At 38.3% G+C, this 23,061-nt stretch overlaps 1 protein-coding gene across 7 annotated transcripts in view; it reads left to right on the forward strand.

Moving 5' to 3' along the window:
• lpp (LIM domain containing preferred translocation partner in lipoma) overlaps nucleotides 1-23,061 on the forward strand; it is a 187,048-nt gene that overhangs the window by 40,633 nt on the left and 123,354 nt on the right. For all 7 annotated transcript variants that reach the window (XM_008407672.2, XM_008407670.2, XM_008407668.2 and 4 more), the window contains one exon: nucleotides 19,952-20,145. In XM_008407672.2, the coding sequence (XP_008405894.1) occupies nucleotides 19,956-20,145 (190 nt within the window). In that variant the 5' untranslated portion in view covers nucleotides 19,952-19,955. The remainder of the gene's footprint in view (nucleotides 1-19,951; nucleotides 20,146-23,061) is intronic.

Below are 23,061 nucleotides of genomic sequence, written 5' to 3' on the forward strand. Positions count from 1 at the left end.
ATATAATATAGTCAAACCAAAGGTTTTGTCTTGATTTTTGTGAAGATTTGATGTAAAGATGTGTTTTAACAAAAAGGAAAGACGAGGTTGAATTAGTGGCAGTATGGTTACTTGCCACTCAGAGGTAGCCCGGGGGAATACACTGCCTCACAAAGTTCTCTGTAGCGCCGGGCTAAAGGTCAACATCTAAATAGCTTGTGTCCAAGATGTGTGGGGTTTGCAGAAATGCTAACTGCCCCTTTTCTGACCCTAGAACTGTACAAGTCCTGAACGGAGGGAAGGTCAGCCCTTGTAATCCTCTCTTTTAGTCATGATTTAGATAAAAATGATAGTTCTAACAAGGTCATTATAGTTGAATCTTAAGGCTGTGTTGCCATGGTAAATGCATATCTTTGTCCCTGTCATTTCTACAAAGCAGTTTTCCTAACGTACTTTCTCACCAAATAGGAATTAGTTGTCATCTTTTGTAAATACGCCCTCCCCCCCACAAGAGTTGAGACTCTTTACAGTAAGTTCAGCCGCTGCTTTTTTTTAATAGCATATGAGGAAACTCTGGCTTTGCGTGGCATGAGGAAGTCTTTGACCACAAACCCCCTCATTGATATGTATCTGGAGCCGACGCGGTAAAGTCCAGCACTGCCTGATATAACGAGGGAGAAGGAAATGGCACTGCTGCTGCCAACCCACTGTGCCCATTTCTTTGCCCAAGTGAAGCAATACCTTCAAGTCTTGACAAAGGGGCAAAACGCTACGCTTTTTTTTTTTTTTTTTGTATACGTTTTTTATCGGGCCAAGCCCCCATTATGTTTGCACAATTGCGGCGCGAAATCTCCGTCTGCTGCAATTGCTTAAACGGCAGCTCAAGCATTTGATAAGAGCATGGATGAATTTGTCTGGACTCATTCATCTGTGCCACGCTAAGGAGATTCCTGTGCAAAGTCATCTGTATTCAGTAAACAAAGTGTTATTGATGAGTTGATTCTATGTGGCTTTGGCAGTGAGGGACCCAGTGCGAGAGGATTATGTCCTTCAGCCGAAACCCAATAGAAGTTTGAATAAGGGGATAGATTTGCGCTGCTTATTGTGGCGAGAGAGGATAAGCCTTGTTCAACATTTCGACAGCAGCTCAATATGCTTGTAATATGAAAAGGTTTGAAAATCTCAGACTTGTCTTGTGGAAAGAATGTCTCAGAAAGTTAAATCCACAAGTTTTAAGGGAATGCCGAGCGTTTTCACCGTGTTTTCTGAGAACTGAGACTCGGTGCGGGTTGATAACAACTGGCGGAGTGATGTAACAGACTCCCTGAGGTTTCATCTAGAGAACGACCCCAACAGTTTACTAAGGGAGAAAGGTGTAACTACTGCACCATATGGCAGAGGCTGGGAAGAATCCAGAAATCTGTTAATCCACCATCAGTACAGTATAGGGATTATACCCTCTGCTACTTTCCTCTGTTTTTACATCTCGCTTTGCAGTTTGTTTTAAACCTGTTGTTATTCAGCGGGGAGAGATTTTCCACGGTGCTGTTATTTACAGCTACTCCAAAATACGTGATAAGTCAGCTTGTTGATACCAACCGTCTAAGGAACAGATGGTTGAACATCCTGTTTTCTTATTTTATGGTTAAGGACAGCAGGAAGCTTTACATTTATACTGGTAAAAAGAGAAATAATGGCATCTTTAGTTTAAATTAAGATGGTTTCTGTCAACTTAATTAATTGAAAAATAAATGGTTTTCCCTTCAACTCTGACCAAAATGGAAAAACCTGAAAACCTTTTGTTTTTCCTTTTTATTAAATACACAAAAATCAAGAATTCTCACAATTTTGGTCTAAAAATTATTCAACCAAATGCACACATTTATACTAATACTGTTAGTGGTACATATATTTTGAGGTTGCAGTGGACGACTGCCTGCTTGAAAGTCCAGTATTCATAGATTCACCTGTTGTATGGAGCTAAGTTATTTGCAGAATGGTCACCTATTTGTGAATTTCTTTATATATTTAAATAGGCACAATTTTACTTGACACACAATTGGCTGGTGTTTGTGAAGCAACCAATCAGTGATTGTCATACATTTTGCTTGGTGATGAATCGAAAAGAGCAGAAATAAGAAAGACTGTATGTTCATGTCTATAGTAGTGCCAAGATTGTTTCCACTTTGTATTATGTCAAGTTATGTTTGGTGTTTGAACTACTAATGTAGACAGTCATGTGCTCCCTAACCTCTCATACCACGGTTCCACTGTACCTCTATCAAAGAACCTAAAATACATTTTCCCCCTTTGTGTTTTATTCCTTCAAATCAGAAATTGAACAAAATCGGAATCAGGTGGTGAGAGCTCAAAGAAAACCAAAATTAATGTCGGTCAGGAAAAGCCTGATTGGTTCATCTCTAGTCTAACTTGCCTCTGTTTGGAAAGTTACCCTTTTGCATTATGTGGTCACTTAGCTTCTGATTTTATGGACTTTTCAAACTTTCTGCAGCCCTGCATTAAACTTTCCAAGTTCAGGTTTTCTATCAGAGTACTGTCTTGCACTCTCACTGCTTCTGGAATGAAATTTATTTTCATGAATCTCAGAGAATAACATCAAGAACTTGCTTTAGTTGCTGGTAAATTATAGAATAACAAACTATGACTTCAGGTTAAACGCATTACTTTATTCAAACGTATGTCAGCTGTCAAAATGTAACTTTTATTCTTGCAGGTGAACTAACAGTGAAGAAACTGTAATATTAGATGGTGATCTAGTTTTCATTTGTCTGTGTTGTTAGTGTGTGGAGGGTTATGTAGCGCTCAATGAGAACTGAAAGAACTACCTGGGTGTTCTTTTTGTTAAAACTCTTCAAGGATGAAGGCTTGAACATCACAGAACGTTTTAAAGTAAGTTAGACGTCTTGAAATTGTTAGTGTCAGTAAATAGTTGTATGAAAGCACTTTTCAAGTTTATTTTGCTTAAAGAGAACAAACTTCTCAGGCTTACTTTACTTGAGTTTTTTTAAATTCAGCAACACTTAATAAAAGCTACAACTTCAATTAAATTGACTTAACTGTATTTAGCATTTATATTGAACTAAAAATGATCAGGGAATTTTAAAAAAGTTGCCCCAACTTATTTAATCAAGGTTTTGTGTTATTACATCAAGTTGACTTATCATAAAATTTAACATTTAACTTTTTAACTAATTTATAAGTCAACATTGTAATGTTAATTTTATGCTCTGAATTTTTATTCTTTTTTTAAATTATAAATTGTTAGCAAATCTAAATGAGAAATAAAGTCTTATGGATATTTTGTTCAAGTCAGATATTTTTTCCAAAATTCTTACATTAAAATTGTAGAAATGTCCCCCAAAAGACAAAAGCAAAAGTTAATTTCTAACTTTTGAAAATTCATGCCATCAAATATGTTTACATCTTTTCACCAGAAAAATGTAAACAATATAAAACGGTATAATTGTATGAACTTATAACTTCTGAACTACTGAAAATAAAAAAATCTTAATTTTTCTAATACAAAAGCTGTTATAAACATTTCTAAATAAGATGGTTTAAACAACGCAAGTACCAACAAATACACAATATCCGATTGACATTTAAAGATGTGCAGTTTGCTTTGCTAACAGATTTTGTCACATAAAACTTTTCAGATCGTCTTAACAGCATTTTATTTTTTATCAGACAAAGATAATCTGAACACAAATAATTTAATTTATTAAGAAAACTAAGTTATCCAGATCAAAGTGGCACTCAGGTAAAATTTATCCACTGCTAATTGTGTATAACTGGTTGCTACCGTTGGGATTAGAGAATTTGGGAAACCTATGGCATCACATTCCTGCCCAAAACCTTAGAGGAGCGTATTAAACGATCACATCAGCATATTGATTAGAGCACTAACTCTGATTGCAGATGCATTTCTGCTTAGTTGGGGGCCCCTGAATGCATCGTGGCAAACATTAAACCAGTTGCTCTACCCATCTATACGCTTCCACCGGAAAACTGCACTCGCTCTCTGTTTAGTGGGTGTGTTTGTCATTCTGGGCGGAGCCTGTTCTGATTAATCCAATTGGCTGGATTCTCAGCTGAAACCCGGTAAACGCCTGCACGGTTCTTAGCCTAAGGGCGAACAAGAGGAAGTGACTGACGAAGAAGAATAAGAAGATAAGAAAAAGTAAAAAGGAAAATTCAACGTTCTTCTCCTTCTTTTTCTTTGTCCTCCTCTTCTACTTCCACGCTTTGAATCCACTTCATGTTCTTTGACTGGAATGTTACTGAAAACTATCTGTAATATATACTGTCACATTTTTAATTGCCTGTGGGCCAGTATTTTGATTTTTATAAAAATAATGATCTATAAAGATGAATAAGGTATTCAGATTCAAAGGGAAATCATTTCAGTTCTTTGAACAAATGGCAGAAAATAACTTAGATGGCTTCCATGTAGCATATTAGAGAAACTGTAATTATTCAGGCTGAAATATTTAGGTGAAATATAAAAAACGTCTTTGGAAAGCAAATGAGGCGATCACCGTTCGCCAATCCCTTTTAAAATTTTTCATTGCATAATATTTTCTGTAGGTTTTGGAACGTCAACGCTTGTCTTTTCAACGTCAAATCACATTAGTGTTACAAAGACATGACTAAACGCGTCGCAAATCTCATTATCAATGCAGCGAGCCAACGCGAGCAATCCAGTATTCAGAAGTTTTAAATAAACCTGATTCAGAATTGATTTATAGCTTCTTATCCCGCACATATACAATTATAAAAACACACACATCTGACAGCGTGATCCCTCAAATTGGAAGCTTGCCTCCATCTTGTTTCACCGCTCGAAACCCTCACCAACCGAGCAGTCACAGCTGCGCAGGCAGACAATTGACTTGTTTGTGAATTTCGGGATTATAATTAACTCTGTCCGACATCGAAACGTGTCCTTTTGCAATTCACGCTTTCGCCGTGAGAAAAGAATTCCAGGCCGTCTGCATCTTCATAAATTACATTCCAGAGAGCTTTTAGAGAGAAACTTTGTTTTTCTTTCCCCCCCCCTCTGAGAAAACCTAGTAAACTTAATTACTGCCTTTCTGAACTAAAAAGAACTCCTGTGTACGTTTGTCTCCTTGAGATTAAATGTTTTAAGTTTCTAGTATGAAACACCTTTTAGAGAGACAGAACATGTTTTCAACGGAGAAGTCTGTCACCTCCCAAGAATGGTTCGTTTCCAAATGGAAAGGCGGTAATTAACACATCAATGTTAAGGATGGCTTCATATTAATTTTCTTGACTTTTTGCAGGTAATTGCTTTAAATTTATTTATTTTTTTAAATCTCTTGTTTCATAAGCAATCCTTTTCTGTGATCTGAGCCCTGGGTTAACGCTCAAATGAGGGCAATTAATGACTGATTGATGTGATGCTTTATCTCTGCCAGGCAATTCTGCGTTTCCAGGCTTTCACTGCTGCTACCTCCCAGATAGCCTTTGCTCTGTTGACTTTGCCCCAGTCTGCTCCCAAACCAAACACGCTCATTAGCGACCTATCCGAGAGTGACACGTGGAGCTCCGGGCCACTGTTGAATAACGGACCTTTAGCTGATTTCGTTCGGGGCTGTCGTTTTGTGCAGCGGAGCTCTGAAGTATTTTTGGAGGGCGAGAACCAACATTCTCCACTTGAATAAATTTTTGTTTTACCGCATACACAATAATACAGCAGTATGATAGGTGAGAGTGGTTACTGTGAGTATAAAGAACTGATCACAAAAAGACACTTGTTTTCAAGATGTACTGTTCATCTTTAGAATAGTCAAAGATCAAGAGTCTTGTTTAAATTTGTAGCTGTAATGTGTCGTTTGTTTGTTGTAGCCCAGACAGGGCCGAACAATAAATGAATAACAATGCATATCGAAATAGACACATGATCGATTTCAACAGGTAATACGTCTCATCAAATATTCAATAATTTCACTGAACTCTGATTCAGAACCACACAGCTTTCTGGGGGGTCTACGCTGAGGAAAGGCTCAACCTCTCACGGTTAACTAAACGAGGTTGGTGGCATCGCTCTTTGGTTACCTAACAACAACCTGTTGGGTAACTTGTGCGGCAGCAGTTTCATGTTTTCCCTCATAACTGCTTAAAAAAAAAACCCGGTGTGGAGCTAAGAAAAGAGAAAGTGCTGCTAGCTTCAGCCACTGTTCATGTCCACATTTACCATCTGGCTTCTTCTGGTGCAGAATTATGGAGCACACCTCACATCAGCCGGATGAAATGCGACATCACTGTTCAGACTGCTGTAAAAGTTCATTTTTCTTAGAATTTAACTTTAAGAAAAAAACAAAAAAACAAACAATAAAGTGTTTTATTCAGCTAAATCCAAAAACCCAATCTGGAACTCTGTTCACAACCACTGTTGTCTCAGTAGTGTTAAAAACATCCAGCTTGGAGCTGTTTGTGTTGCTCCTGTCAACATTGCTGCTCATAAGTCATCTAGTGGACAAATATTAGAAACAATTGTGATTTAAAGAGCATTCACAAACACCACCTGGTGTTCAAAGCAGAATCTCTCATATTAATTTTCTTGACTTTTTGCTGGTAACTGCTTTAAGTCAAGAAAGCAGTTGTCTGTAGTTTGTGTTTTATTTTTCATAGGTCTGATCTTCCAGTCATAGGGCCAGCCTGCTGATGATTTTGCTTTGGGATCCTAAAGTATTTCTGAATTTGAATTTTAGTTTTTTTTTAATGCAAAAAAAAAAAAATTATCCCACCTTAGGCCTGAAACAGGTTTAACTGGAAAAGGCCTAATGATACTTCAGATAGTACGACTTCATTTTATGCCGCTGTATGTAGATGAAAGAACAAAACTATGTAACAACGGAGGAGTAAATTTCTGCCAAAAAGAAGCAACAAATTTTTTTGACTTTAAAAAATGACCTTTTTTTTATGAAAAAAAAAAAAAAAGTCATAAATTTGCAAGAAGACATGATTATTTTCTGTGATTGACAAATATTATAACTGGAATGATGTCCAGTGTTGTGAAGTCAGAAATTTTCCTGGAAACTAAGGTTTTCAGCATTTGTAAGGTCAGACATTACTCTTACAGCATGTGGTAAATTTAGGAGGTGAATCAGATGACATTTCTCATGCAGACTCGGTTCTGTCATGCCGCAGTTCTTCCATACCGTCTCAGGCGCGTACTCTGGATCCGGTTAGAGGTTGTTCATAACGAGTCTGGACCTGGATGAAATCATTCTGATGCAGTAAAAGAGTCCGGATCTATCGCTTACACTTAGGAAAATATCCAGACCTGCATCGCATAATTTTATCTCTTCAAACTTAAGAGGACTTCTGCCATTTTTGTAGCAAATGTCTGACTTTATACTCTCAGTAAACATCCAAGTTTATTTTATGCAAATTCATGTCTTTAGAATGTCCAGAGAACATCTCAGTTTTAATACTGGAAATTTGTGCCATGTAGAAAATAAAAAAAATCTCGCAAAAGTGTAACGTTTTGACAGAGAATATCCACATTTTTCTTCTTGTAAATATGCCAAATTGACATTGAAATTTCTGTGGTTTTTGGCAAAAATCATTCTCCTACCTTGCCATATTTTTCTCTTCATTCTATAATGGAGCCAATATTGTACATTAGTGCTGTATGAGGGGAAAAAGATGATCAAGTGTTGGCTTTTGTTCACGTTTGAATATAAACTAGATCTGCTTGTTCTTAAAAGGCCTCAATTAGATATTTGTTGTAAACCTGACAATGTAAATGAGCTGAATTCAATTAAAATCATGGACTTTTCAGGATGACTTGGATATAAATATTTAAAAAATTTTCACCAGTTGTTACAAAAATACAACTTTTTAAATGTCTTTTTTTTGGCCCTATTAACCTTTTTTACTTGTTTAGTCTCATTACCAAATGTTAGCCTGCTAGCACATCCACATATTGGCACTAATGATTGACAGTGTTACATCGTCTACTGCGTCTCTTCTGCCTATTGCTATTTATGTGAACTCCTGTAGTTTTTCCAGCTTGATTAATAGAACTACAGACCAAATACGCTGCAGCGTTGGGAAGCTGAGATTGTTTGGTTTCTGCCATCCGTTCCACTGTGTGTGTGTGTGTGTGTGTGTGTGTGTGTGTGTGTGTGTGTGTGTGTGTGTGTGTGTGTGTGTGTGTGTGTGTGTGTGTGGCTCACCACAATCATCTAAAGCAATGAGATTATTTTCTGTCATTTGCCATTGATTCTCTAAAAAACCGGTGAAACACACAAATTCTTCCTTTATTTGTTGTTGATCCAGATATATATTTAAGTATCTACCGCTGAGGTATGCGATACTCAGTTAAGGTTGTGTTGTGATATATTTACAGCTGTCAGTCAGTAACCTCCCGAGACTGGGATAAGATAAACTCTGGAGACTTTGCATCCCACCACTTGCAGTTTCAAGGAGCACATACCGCAGTCATGCAAGCCATGCAATTCTATTTGATATATCCCAAGCCAATAGGAGCTGTCAGTCGGCATTAAAGTCAAATTCACATATTTACAGAAAAGTTATCTTGTTTTCATTAGGGAGCAAAGGCCAAAAACTCAAGTAAACGACTCAAAAGCTTGTTCAAAAAACCCTTCCGAAGCTTGTTAGTGAGTTTTAAGGTGTTTGTGCAATAAGAATTGTTATCTTTTAAAATAGGTAGGTATTTATACAGAAAAGTGATGCAGTAATAAACATACTTTTAATACCGGGGAGATTTTCAATAACAGGATCGTTTCTCAAGAACTGTTTTGACTTGGAAAACTTTTTTTTTTCTTTTTTTTTCCAGTCAAAGTGAGACAGCTCTGGTGTGACAAATAGTATTAAGACTTGTAACGGCAAGAATGATGTGACTTTATGCTCATGTCCAGATATTTTTGCTCTCTTTGGGTTTGGCCAAAAACAAAATCTTTGACCGCATTACTAACAACTCTGGTCCAGTTATTGAAAACACAGCGGTGAGACAGATTTTTTTTAAGTGCATTTTTGCTGCCACATTGCATTATTTTGTCTAAATCTAACCATAATTTTGTTGAAGATTTCTAATTTCCAGTTTTTGTGCACATTGGCCTTTGTCACTTTAAGAACCTTTAGAATCAAGTCAAAACTCCAGGCATGTTTTTATTGAGGAAATAACATTATAACATGATATAAGGCCCAACAAGTTGATTTTGCATAATACCCCCCACTAAGTATGGTAATATAGGAGGATACAGAGCACATTGAAAGTAGATTTTTTACATACCCTTTATTAGGTCTGTGAAGTGCTTTGAATTGGGTTGCACACGAATGGTACAACATATGGTTCATATTTATCACCTTTTATTAATTAGGATGACCAGAGTAATTAGCATCATTAAAGCTGTGCTCTTGGTGTGGGCGTTCAAGAGACTGTAGACTTTTAGATTTCCCATAGCTTGCCAAATTTCCTAGATATGATACACAGCAAGGAAAGCTCAATAAAATAAAGCTGAGCAGTTTTGCTTCTCTTGGTTTAGCTTGTCTAAAATCATGCTCTCTCATCCTGAACGACTCGGAGAAGTTGTAGGAATTAGTTTTCTTTTAATTGGCTTCATTCATTTCTGTCTTTTCCTTGACTTCATTGTTACACACATCCTGATCAATGGATGTGGCTAAATTTGAGTTTTCTTTACTCAGTAACAACTCCCAGACCAGAAAGTGTTGTTGTCGGCACTTGCATATGTTGTGGTCATTGATCGACAAAAGATTGGATTCTTGAGATTACCTAAAAAACTGTTCCAGCCAATTTCTCGGTTCATCTCAGCTTTTGGCCTCTTTTTATGTTTGATGTTAGTTATTTGGTCCCTGGTATGTAAGTTTTTTTTGTTTTGTTTTGTTTTGTTTTGTTTTTTTTCTTTTCTTTTCTTCAATCAATCAAGTTAATTTGGCACATTTCAGCAAGGCATTTCAAAGAGCTTTACATTGTGAAAACATGTAAAACATTAAGTCAACAATTGTAAAACCAATGAGAGCCAATGCATTTGCCAATGTCAGAATCATCAATACACATCAAATACGTTTGTCAATGTTCCACTTATTATGATTATTATGGTGTAAATTTACATACATGCACACATTTAGCCATAATCAAACACATTTTTAATAAAAAAACAAAGTGCTATGGACCAAGTTGTTGTCTGATCTCTGTGATAAAGAAAATTAGAGAAGCGCTGCCATTTAATAGCTGTGTAATATTCGCTGTTCAAAAATCCAAGTGGGTCATGTTGTGCTGCTTCTTTTTAAAGTTTCACACCTTTTGTCCATTGGATGCTTTTTACACAATGTTGATACAGTTAATTTTAAACTGTGGAGCTTCTGTTTGATTTTTCCCTCATTTCTGTCTTTGCTCAGGGTGGTGGTTATTATTGGTGGTGGTGTTTGGGTGGGGGGTGGTTAGTGGAGGGCTGGGGATGTAAGTCTTTGTTGTAGTCACAGCTCTAAATCTCATTTGTAATGGTTATCAACTGGATGGGCTCTCCACAATAGCTAATGGGGGAAAACAAATCTCTATTTGCCGTGTTTATCATTTGATTAACCTTCATATTATCCCTGTGTAATTAGCCTAATTACGAGGCTTTACGCAGAACGTATGATAGCTCCTCGCATAAGCAGGTCTGAAATTTCCTGGCCTGAGACCAGTGGCTCAGTCCTGCTTGACGGGTAGAGCATATCTGCGTCTCCTAATGCGGTAAAAAAAAATCTTATCTGTAGCATTTGGAAATCACTTAGCTGAAGTTTTTCATAGAAAATATACTTCAAGGACCAGTTGTGGAGGTATACCGCCCGAAAGGTGACAGATATTTAACAAAGCACAGCTAGACCTGGAACGGTTAAAGCCCGTTGCAACAGAAACTTCCCCTCTTGCCCCTCTGCCCTGTCTCGTTTTGTCAGACCTTCGTCTTGGCGCGTTGGTGTCTGGGCGCTGACGGGATGAGCTCTGATCGGAACCCTCTTTCCTCACCCTGCTCCCAGCACACTTGCTTTGACGCGACAAAAGGTGATTTTTGCCTGCTGGCTTTCTCCTCATTGTCTCTCTTGGTTTGTGTCAAGCTGCCAGACTTGGTTAAGATGTTGACTTACAGCAGGTGTTGGAATCCGACGGACGGCGTTTGTATTAGAGGGGAGTTTGTTCCGTTAAGGTATTGAGAACTTTCTGTGTCCACAGCAACGTTGAACTTTGCTGTGTTAAGACACCAACAGAGCAGCTGGGCATTTTTTCTTCGTCTTAGTCGACATTTATGTCGTCACAAAATTTAGAATATCTGTGGTGTCTCAATAGCATTGCTACCTTGCAGCAAAAAGGTCCTGGGTTCAAATCCCAGCTTAGGGCTTCTCTGCCTGTTCTTCCCATATATGCCAGCATTTTCTCCTGCTACTCCAGCTCCCTGAGTACTAGACCTGATTGTTGCTCTCTAAATGAGTTAAATGAGTATTTCCATGGTTGTTTGTCCTGTAAGTGTTTGTGTTGTTGCCCTGTGATAGAAAGGGCGAACTGTCCAAGGTCTAACTCGCCTCTCACCCAATGACCACTGGAGATGGGCACCATCCTCCCAAGGATCCTGCAAGGACAAGCTAATATACACGATGGATGGATGGATTTTCTATCTCCATGCTTTTTTGTTTTTCTGGAGATCAGGGAAGCACAATATATCAGTGAAACATATTCTAACTTACATTTTTAAAGTGAGTCAAGTTCAGAAGGCTGTCCATTCCCATTGACCCATCCATGTTGTCAGTTTGATTTTTTTTTTTGTTAGGTGCTGCATTCAGGATCTCCAAGTATGCAACCCAACAATTTATTCAGTATATAATTTAGAATTTTTAACATAAATGATGTATTTTTGCCTTCTTGTTTCCTAACATTGGAATTTTATTTACTTTAATGTTTATTATTATTATTATTATTATTTGGATATACTTTCACACCGTCTTTGTTGAACGTGAACAGCGTTGCTGAATCCAAACCAACTTTGGCCATGAAGCTGCGCATATGCTTTTCGATAACACAAGAATCCAGTTGAAAGGTTTGTAAAAGGTCCTGCTGAACCCTTGAACTTGTTCAATAATTCAGCAACAAAGGGTAAAATCGGCTCATCTTCTAAAAAAAAAAACAAAAAAAAAAACAAAAACAAACATGGCTGGGTTGAGATAAAAATGTCCGCCATGTCTCAAGGATCAGAATGCTTTCTTCATTTATAGATCCGTCTCGCAGGTTTGAATTTTTGTTGCAGTTTTTAAATGACAAGAGGCAGAAGGTGAGCTGACTGAGAATCTCGGCGATAAGATCCCGGTGTTTATTTTGGTCTCGCTGCCGGAAGAGTCTTGTCACGTCCGCTGTAGTGTTTGCGGTGGCTATGTTTCAGAACACGATGTTTGACTTGCCCACTCATCTGATGTCCTGAGACTGCTATTGCACCTGATGTCTTCAATTTTTAACACTTGAAAAAACTCCTAAACAGCCTTTTGCTTTTATTAATATGTCAGCAGATGACACAGCGCTGCACTTACAGCACCTTCAAATATTTACTCTTCTGCAAAAAAAAAAAAAAAATCATTTCCAGATCCATAATGACCATTTGACCTCTTGCCTCTTCCCTGTCTCCAAACATAGGGACGAGCGGAGAGCGCACTTGTTTGTTTAATGCCGCTTTCACCTGTTCAGCCATTCAACCGGCGCTCCAATGCAGGGCGAGTCCAATGCATGGGAGGACTTGGCAACAACCTCTTGCAGATGGGAGCCTTTAATTTTTAAAGTGTTTTCCTTCCGCACGGCTGATCCTGCGCAGGTTGCGTCACGAACTGCGAGTGCAAAGTCCCAGTCGCCTTCCAGGCCTTTATTTGGAGAGAATCTGCCAGCCAAAGTGTGTCTCTGTCTTCATGTCTGCAGTGCATGTTTGAAGCACTGTTTTGATCGGTGGTTACTGAGCCAAAAGCTGTGTAGTTTTAAGTGTTATCTACTCATGGGAGGAAGCCCAAGGTGGGAGAAAGGGATCATAATTACCCTTTTAGTCTTAGTTCATGTTTCGGTTTTCTGGGACGAGGCCGTGTTCTGAGATATGTTTAATTAAATACGTGTAAGGAAAATAACATTGTGATTGGTTGCGAAAACCTCTGCCAGGGCATAACGTTGCTTGTACACGGATGAAAATAGAAGGTAAGGTTTACGGCTCGTGTTGGAAAATCTTCCTTTCCTTTCGTTCTCATCTGTGTCTCCTTCAATCTTTGACCTTTTAGGATTTGGGGTCATTTTTGTCCGGTGTGAACATTCACACCGACTAAATATCACATTGACATGAAACACACAACATTTTGAATATATTATCTATCAGTTATTGCACTCCAAGCAGTCTTTGTGATATAAATGTTCCACACATTTCAAATTATTGCATTAGAAATATTTAATGGAAATTACAAAAAATTAACCTCCTCAATTTTGCAAAAACATTTTTACGCACGCTGAAGATGGTTCTCGCCTTTTTCGAAAAATATTTAATAAGCTAAAGTGGAGATGGAAACATGTTTACTGAATAAGTTTTGATGTAGCAAATCAGAGTCCAGACTTCCAGCATAGAGGGGATGACCGTCAGCCCGGAGTGGCCAGTGGCAGATAACCCAGTTTGGATTGGGAGTGGTGGAATGCTCCCATCCACTGGTGGGTTTGTGCCCGCAACTCAATAAAAATGTCTAAGTCCGAATCTCCATTTTGAAAGAAGAACTCGCCATTTTTTAGACATGTCTTACCAATCCGAGTTTGCAACTTCTACATTTTGTTAATTTCAACATTTGCCAAAACTGCAGTTTGCGTAGCCTGGTCGATTCATTCCAAACGAGTAGAAGGAATTCACATTTTACTTTCTTCCACATTTTAAAAGTTTGCTCAAAATTCACATGCTAATTGGATGGAAGCATGACTATTGCCATAGGACGTTTCATTGTCTGCAAACCAGTCGAGCGTTGCACACAGTAATAAACAGTAAACTGACCAAAGATCAACTGCGCGTTGAACCTTTTGCCAAAAGGTGTCTGAGCTTCTGTAACAAGGAATAAACTGACACTGCTTCTTCACTTTGTTCACCTACATTTAACATTACTTGTAAAGCGACGGCCTTCCTTAAACAGTTACTACCAAAGAGCTTAAGACCAAACACAAACATTGCTCAAAAAAGCCTACAATTGGACCTTTAAGTGGGTCAAAACCCCTTCTAAACACGACACGAAATGGTGTCTGTTTTCCTAGAACAGTGGAAAATCTGTTAAATCATGCAAATGGGTTTTTAGGTTTATAGTGTTTTATCATCACTGATTCATATTGTTCCTGGTAGCCCATGGATAATACCAAACTGCTCATTCTTCCTTTGCCACTACGACTCAGCTGCTCTCGTCTGGGTCATTTAGTAGAAAGACCCTTTTTTCTTTTTTTTTTTCAAATCGATAAAAAAACCACATTCCCCCCCGAAATGTTGCCAATTATGTTACTCATCGCAATACAAAGAAAGATGATTCTGAGGTCCAGGACCCCCAAGCATGAATTACTTTTTTACTTCCACATATTTAATTGATTAGTGTCTGTAATTAACCTTTCAGACTCAACTATTACTGGAAAACACAACAAGCAAAACCAGCCATACCCCTTTTGACTCCTTCTTTCCGAGATTGCACTTTCTGAAATTCACGTGAATACACTAGGAACAACTTTTCCCTTAAAAACAAACACACAAAAAAACATTTGCTTGTGGTTGAATGATGCAGATATAGCAGTTCATGTCTGTGTGGAACGGTTGCGTTTAACTATTTTACAGACTGTAAAGACTAAATAATTTTATAGTCTTTACAGACCATAAAATTAAAAGCTCTTTTATGCATCAGCTGGTTTAACCTCAGCTTAAATGTTCAGCTTTTCAGATTCTTACAGCAGAGCTTTTAAAGATGGCACAAGGAGTCGCTGATAGTCAAGTCAGTCACCAGTCGGCACAGCGTTCTATTTATTTCTTTATTTTTTTTACGGGAGCTTCCGATCACGCCGGCGTCTGCGGTTTTGATTATGTCTTCAACGCGCGATCCGGTTCACAGGCCTCAGAGAATATTTACTAGAAAGCATGTCAAGCCTTCCCCTGAACAAAAAAAAAAAAAAGATATATATATATATCTCTGAACCCTGCCATTTTATGTTGGAACTCCGTACTCTCTGTGGTCCTCATTCGGATGGCTTTGTTTGATAGTTTCCTTGGTGGATATGAAAGATTAATGTGACAGAAGCACCTGCAGCAGTTTCTCAATGACAACTGTAAAAGTGCAGAGAAACGACTGATAGAAGACATTCTGACTGCCGTGCCCTCGTAAGGCGAACTGTTTAATGTGCTGTCACGCCTCTGAGAGTCATCTCAAACTGCCCCGGCAATCACAAAAGCCTTTCCTTTTCACGAGCCTCCACTTTAACTAGAGTGTTGTGTATGTGCTCTAGTGTGTGCGTGCATGCGTGTGTTTTTGTGGTGGGGTTAGCTTGCGGAAGTTCAAAGAAATATGGAGACAAACTAAAAGCACAAAAGTGTCTTTTTCCTCAAACCTTTTCTTGTACTTTGTAATACCCCTTTCACACTATTGCATATCTGCCTTGTGTCGCACAGGGAGACGCAGCGCCACAGGAAGTAACACTCTTACTGGAGCATTTGACCAGATAAGTCAGGCTGCCATGGATTTTTCTGGACATGTCGAGAAATTTTGCTGAAGGAACCACGGAGGCTGCATATGTGCAACACTGCTACCAAAATTACTCAAACGTTAGCTCAAATACTGCTGCAGTAACCCAATGGTGACATTACTCAATTTCACTATGAAGATGTTCTGTAGGATGCTTGAAACTGAAAGTAAAACTAAACGTTTGCCCAAGTTTCTGATTGGTTTGGCTTAAAATTGTCTGACCACTTGTGGGAATTTAAATTTTAAATTTTACCCTGAAATAATCTTAAAATATGAAGAAGTAGCAGCAAAAGAGTGAGAATATGGCAAAAGTAACACACCTGGTCCTGACACACCAGAAAACTGTAAATTCCACACCTCTGATCCCGATACTGTTTAGCATGCTGGTCCACCAAAAGCAACACATATTTATACAAAACATGAAAAATCTTAACTTGCTCTTGCTTAAAGGCACATAGACCCATTTTATCAATACGCTAGGCATACATGGCAAGATGACATGACAGCATCCTAATCCAGTGCATTTGTCTAGTCAAAATTTTGTCTGAGATGTTATGACAATTCCGCATTAAGCTTTTTTACTGCAAACAAGTCGCTGCCATCAGCTACACTGACTTTAGTTTGTAAAAAAAGCTGCAGAAGAAAACTGTTTCAACTGACCTTCAAAGTCTTAGGAAATAGTTTGAAGAAAAACAGGCGGTCGGATTTATCAAATGTGGCACCGAGGTTATCTGTATGAAGTCCAAACGCTGCAAAAAAACATGCTCTAACATGGTCCTATTGGAGCAAAGCTGTGCTTTTCTCTTCAGAAGCAAACTGTATGATCCAGCTTTTCAGCTGAACAATGCAGCCTGAAGAATACTTGAAATATTCCTCCATTTCAGAAAACCAAGGTCAACATTTTCAGCTCTGATGATGTATAATGGTTCGGATTTGAACTGAGCCTGAATTGCCACAGTGGCTGCACAGTCCAAGCAGACGTGATAATGTGAGCCTCCAAGAAAACTAAAGCTATTGGACAAGACGAAGCTTTTCTGTCCAGTAGGAGCAAGACGAGTATATCAGCTCGATAATGACATGGAACATCTATGGGGTTTTAAAAATAAAGGTAATCTAAACCATCCGGCCGTGGTCCTCATAAATCACCAGAAGAATGACGGAAAGCCTGTTGCTGTGCTGTATTCCGTTTAAAGAGTATTCAGTCATTTGCGACTCATGCAAATAAAAAAGGGCTGGCCTACTTTTAGGTCAGAAATTGGAAATGCAACTGTCCTAGCTCTTTTGTTTTTTTCAAAAATCTGGCCCTGATGGAGAGCAACATAAATCTTCCTGAGCAAATTGGAGATGTAGCTATCAGAATTTCACCTTCAAACGCAGCTATTAACCAATTCTGAGATGTCTTGAAGGCCAATAAGAAGAGATGCGAACATCATTGAACATAACCGTTCTTCTGTAAATGGTTATTTATTATTTATGCCAAGAGCAAAGGCAATGTCAAACACTGTAAAACAGGGTTATAACATATTTAATACAGAATGAAAACTTGCTCTGGGATCTTAGATCAGTAAATAGTGTGGAAAGCTTAGCTACAACTTCAAAATAAGCGAACATCCCCAGCAGGCCTGTCGCAATAAGCAACGACTATTAATCACATGATACATTAAGACAAACTCGATTTCCATTTTCGTGATTTACTGTTTTTCTCTTCTTTCTTCATCCACCAAAAACTGGATGACAAAAGTCTTCAGTCTGGTGCTTTGGACTTTACAATTTATTTTATTTGTTGTCTGTTTTATTTATTTTGGATATTTAAAATGTTTTCTGGTTCCAGTGTTAAATGCTGATTTCTATTTAAAATTGATAAATTTTTGAGAATGTGTTCTTGCATTATTATGCCATTACTATTATGTTACTTGAAAATGGTCTCAAAGCAATATTATCATTTATCGCATTAACTTCTGGAACAATTTATTGTCCTGTTAAATTTGTCATTGTGACAGGCCTAGAAAACGGGTGAACAGATGTGAACATTTGGGCCGATATAATGTCAGATATTAATGTTACCTTTATGGCTGATAACTGATATTTACTGATATTATATATAGTTCCCAACCCTTCAACACCATGACAAACAACCACACCACTGACATTTCCTTTCCTTCAGGAAATGTCTGCAGTATAAACACTCCAAATCTTGCAGAACTATTATTGTGCTGAAATAAATACCACAAACCTGAAAAACATATACAAACATCAATAAGATGGAAATAAATGTCTGTTATTAATATTAGGACCTATTTACTTATCGGGCCGATACCGATATGTTAAAAAGTGACTAACATCGGCCAATATATTGTGCACCGCTACTAGTGAATTCAGACGTTCAAGATGATAAATGATCAGCCTTCCTGTTACCTGCTGAAAGTCGTGTCTCTGTCTTTCTATCTTTTTCATTTTTACTGACGTAAAAAATACTTTATTTTCCTGGAAGTTTCTCACAACCGTCCGCTTTCTTCTTCTGACTTCAACGTTCAGACATCTTAGTGACACTGAAAATAGCCAACTTGGTCTTTTCTCAGTAACTACATTCATCACTTATTAGTGTTAGTTTGGTGCAACCTGGTAGCTCTTGGGATTAGGAGTGTGGCATTTATCGTATCGTTTATCATTTATCAATGTAAAATACTTAGAATTCTGATTTACTGTTGCCACAATACATTCAAATTAAATTGTTTAAAACTCTCAAGACTGTCCAAATTATGGAGATTGCTAGTTGTACTACTTTCTCCATTCTTTGTTCAAAGACTGGAACAAAAAGTGAAAAAAAATATTGATATATTTTCAAATACCAATAAGTTACTTTGTGCATCTGAGTGATAGAAATTACTTCTTGACATGTTTTTCGAGAGCACTGTCTGTGGGGCCATGCAGTTACAGTTACCTAAAAAATAAGTAATAAATAGTTCTTATCGTCATTTTTATCAATATCACAATAGTACCACAAAATATCGTGATAAAACTCTCAAGTCCACATTGCCCAACCCAAGTCGTGTTTGATGACGGTGGTTGTCTCTGTCCCCCAAAGCGGTTGCGCTGTGATCCATGTTTTAGTCTATTTACCATGACTGTGTTGGGAAAGTACAGAATTTGGTCTGCAAAGACAGGTGGGTGTGACACAGCGACGCTCATCTGAATTGTGCAGCACGCAGAGCAGGAGGAAAGAAATCATAACTAAGAGCCAGTGAGGAGGCAGGGGGGCGCAGGGGGATTTGAGCAGGTATTAAAGGATGATTGCGCGTGGGCTTGTCTGCCATGCTCCCGTGAAAGAATACAAACACCGCATCAGATGGAGTGAGGATAATAAAGAGAAAGAAACATCAGAACAACAAAACACAAACAAAAAGGAGAGAGAAAGAGAGAGAACGGTGCATAAATAGTTGAAATATTTCAAACGATTTCAGAAGGTTCTGGTGAAACACTGTATGTGTGTGTCCTCAGCGTCTGCAAGTCATATTAGTGTCTGGTGATGTTCTCTGTACTGTAACTGTAGTGTACACCATGTACATTTTAAATAAATAAAGTCTGAATGTCGCACGGTGCAAATTGGCACTTTTGATCACGGATTTTAATTATTTCTCACAGGAAAAAAAAGAAAAGAAAAAGAATTACTCCCATAATCTAATTCATAATCCTTCATGGTTTATAAATCAGAATGATCCCTATCTCCCCCAACGACTGATTCTATCTCCTTTTTTGACAGCTGTCAACACTTAAAAATGTTTTGGTTACATATGCATTACATCATTTTTCAATACTCTTTCTGTTTTTAAAATACTTTGTTTTTCGCCGCTCTTTGTCTGACGTATCGCACTTTTGATTTGTTGATGGCGTGTAGGCATTGCAAGCGCAGACGACGATCACAGTCAGGGTTCAAAGTGATTTCCTCTCCGCTTTAGGTTCTTTATCAGAACGGACACGTTGCGTGTCAAGAGCATCGCCTTCGCTCTCTTATTTTTGCACCGTAAATCTGCCAGCTGCTTTAAATCTTGCACAATCTTAAAGGGGTGTGGGGGAAGGAAATCTACCGAAATAATCACTTACTTCCACCTCCAGATTTTTACTTCACTTATTTGCCGTGTGTGTGAGACAGATTCAGTGATCTCGTTTGATGATGTGTGTCTTTCCGGCTCAGAGCCATGTGGAACCCACCGAGTGACCAGAGCGGACAGGTAGCCGCCAGGATGGAGACCACTCCGTCTCTGGGGAGCGCCAGCATCTCCGTCTCTCAGCAGCAGGCCCCCAAGAAGTTTGCCCCCATGGTCGCACCCAAGCCCAAGTTCAACCCGTACAAACAGATCGGAGACGCCGGGCTGTCTGACCCTGCAGGTAACAAAACAAAGAAATGCCTAAAAGTGTTGATGTCAAGCAAATTATTAAAGGGGGGCAGGATTATGTAAAGTTGACCTTTTTAAGCTTTACATCCCGTTAAAATGTTATTCATCAAAAACACACCTGGAGTGTTGCTTTGATTTTTTTTTCCTGCATGATTGAGAAACCTTTAAATCTCCCATGGCGACCATTCAGCTGTGCAAAATGCCTGGTTGGACCTAGCTCCGCCTTCGAAGCTCCTTCAGACTAGCCTGGAGCAATTAGCAAATGCCTGGTGGAACTGAATTGAAGCCCAATTTCAAGGCTTTAAATTACTAACTCATATTTCTTTTAAGTCATATTAAAAACATTTTTATAACAACTGAGGGTAGCATACTTACTTGATTGTGCTGTAAAAAGATTCTATGTGGCTGGAAAACACATAATACTGCCCCTTTAATAGATTATCATCAAATCGTAAATCTTCAGACTGGAGATTTCCCTCAACTTTTTTTTTTCCAGCTGAGGGTGTGGCATTCATAAATCTTCTGTCTGTTGCAGATGAACTTTATTAAGTCTACTAATGTCTGTAATTAACAATGTGTGTCTTTTCACATTGTTACCTTTTTTGGTAAATGTATTTAAAGTAGGTCTCCAAGCTTTCAATTAGTTTTTTTTCAGTCTTTTTTTCAGTCTTACAAAACCTATTGCATCTAGACCTTGAGAAGGTTTAGCTAAAGCTTTTCAACCTTTTTTTGAAAACTCAGAGGAACTGAGCTCAAAATGGGAAAAAAATATAAATAAATAAATAAATAAATGTAGAGTGACTTGCTAAAGTATTCATAAAGGATAAGTAATATTCAGCTTTTTTATTTCAAAAAATAGTATCCTTTAGTCAGCACTTTGTAGAAGCACCTTTCCCAGCAACACCAGGTCGCACTGGATCACGGGTCCAATATTCCTATTTCTAATAACTGAACAGTGTTTTCTGTTATAGTCCAGTAAAGAATATTATTATTATTACTGCTATTGTTGTCATTGTTAATCTTGTTTTTTTTATATGTATATTGTTTTTAACACTTTTTGTTTTTGTGGTAACCTTTACACCCAATGCTGCTGATTTTCGCCTTTGTCCCTAACACAGAGAATAACAGATGAATATGGTTCAGTCTAAGTCATTGGAGCCACATTGGCGCATCCATATTTTCAAAACGGCTCATCAAAGATAGAAAATATTTTCTTGAGGGTATTTCTATGTTATTAAATGTGAGATTATATTGATATTTACTGCTGCCACCACCTGTTTTGGAGGGGAACTGCTTATTCCAGGAGTTCGGAGACTTGCCTTCCAGTACGAACAACAGATCAGTTGGCAGGGTTAGCCAATGACCGGCCACCGTTTGTGACTCTGCCCTGTCTTCCTGTCACTTTAAGGTTGATGTTCTCTAATATTCAGACTAATAGGTTTTCTTCCAAAATTACCCTGAATTAGCCTCATCCATCTTCCCATCTCTGTTAAAATCTAACAGCTCAAGTCAGCTTCTAAAGGCATTTAGTTGCACCTTTTAGATTTATCAGCTTCCCTTTTCTTTCACATCACAATTATGCACTGGTCTACATTAATCTGTCACATGAAAATCTCAATAAAATACATGGAAGTTTGCGATTGTAACATGATAAAACGTGAGAAAGTTCAAGGGGTCAGAATAGTGCGTGGCTTAAAAAGGTGCTGACTCGCATCATTTTTCCTCTGTAGCCGTTGTAACGGCGTTGTACTGAGCCCGTCCTGGAGTGAGGCTCTGTTAGAGGTGTTAATTTAAGAACAGTGGTGAGAATGAGGGACTCTGAGCAGTTGACGGTATTGACATTTTAGATGTAGGGAGGGAAGGAGGGAGGTGGAGTTCCTGCATGAATAATACTGAATAAACAGTGCAAGTGCTGTGGTTTGCAGTCATGTGTGAGTTCAGGAAGCCTTATGTTGAGTGTTTTTTTTGTTGTTTTTTTTTACGTCTCCGGGGACACGATGGTTTATTTAAAAAAAAAAAAAAAGACTTCTGTCTTAGTTTCAACATGGTAATTGCACGTAGTGAGTGTGTGGGTGTTTAATTTTTTTAGTGCAGGTTGAAATATCAAGCTAATAGCTTTCTTCTTCAAATTGTAAAACTCAAGTTTTTTTAAAAAAGCAACTATCTGCAAATGGTAATAGAATTTTGAGCGAATATAGATGATAATTGGGGTATTTTATTTTAGAAAAAGCATATTTATGAAAGATTCTTGGTGTTTACTCCAGGAGAGCCATTTGTTGTTGTTTTTTTTCCCTTAAAGGTAAAACATTCTATTTTAAAAAGCTAATTTTACAAGCTCAGGATTTTGACTCAAAGAGGAACAACATTGGGACAATTTATGCAAATTATATCAAAAATATTTTTATTTAAATAAGAGTATGGTAAAACACAGGAAGTAGGCTGCAGATGGACAAGCACGGTGAAAAGTCAAAGCCGTCAGGATTGCTTATTTGAATTGAAAAAGCGGTCATGTTTTAATAAGTTATAAACGCGACGCTCTGAGTCGTTCGCCGGAACGTTTGCAAACTTTTCAGAATTTGTTGTGAAGTCTCCAGCGTCCAAGATGTTCTAACGGCGGGACGTGGCACAGAGGCGATGGCGCGCAGCCGTGCGTCTTCCAACTTCCTGTCTGGCTGATATGTTGTAACATGAGCATTATCTAAACGTCTACCCTCAAACCCCCCCTGAGAGCACCTAGATTTCCAAAACAGGGGAAACGGTTATGAAATTCGGCGTGTAGTGATCACACTGTGAGGCTGAAAACACGGCTGTCAGTGGGGGTTTGCGGTTTGACTTCAGATCTTCTTCTGCTGCAGATGTTGGCTTTGTGAAAATTGTTCTTAGACGGCTGCTTTTTCAGGTTTGCCCA

This window comes from Poecilia reticulata, linkage group LG4, assembly GCF_000633615.1.
Source record: "Poecilia reticulata strain Guanapo linkage group LG4, Guppy_female_1.0+MT, whole genome shotgun sequence".
Lineage (NCBI taxonomy): Eukaryota > Metazoa > Chordata > Actinopteri > Cyprinodontiformes > Poeciliidae > Poecilia > Poecilia reticulata.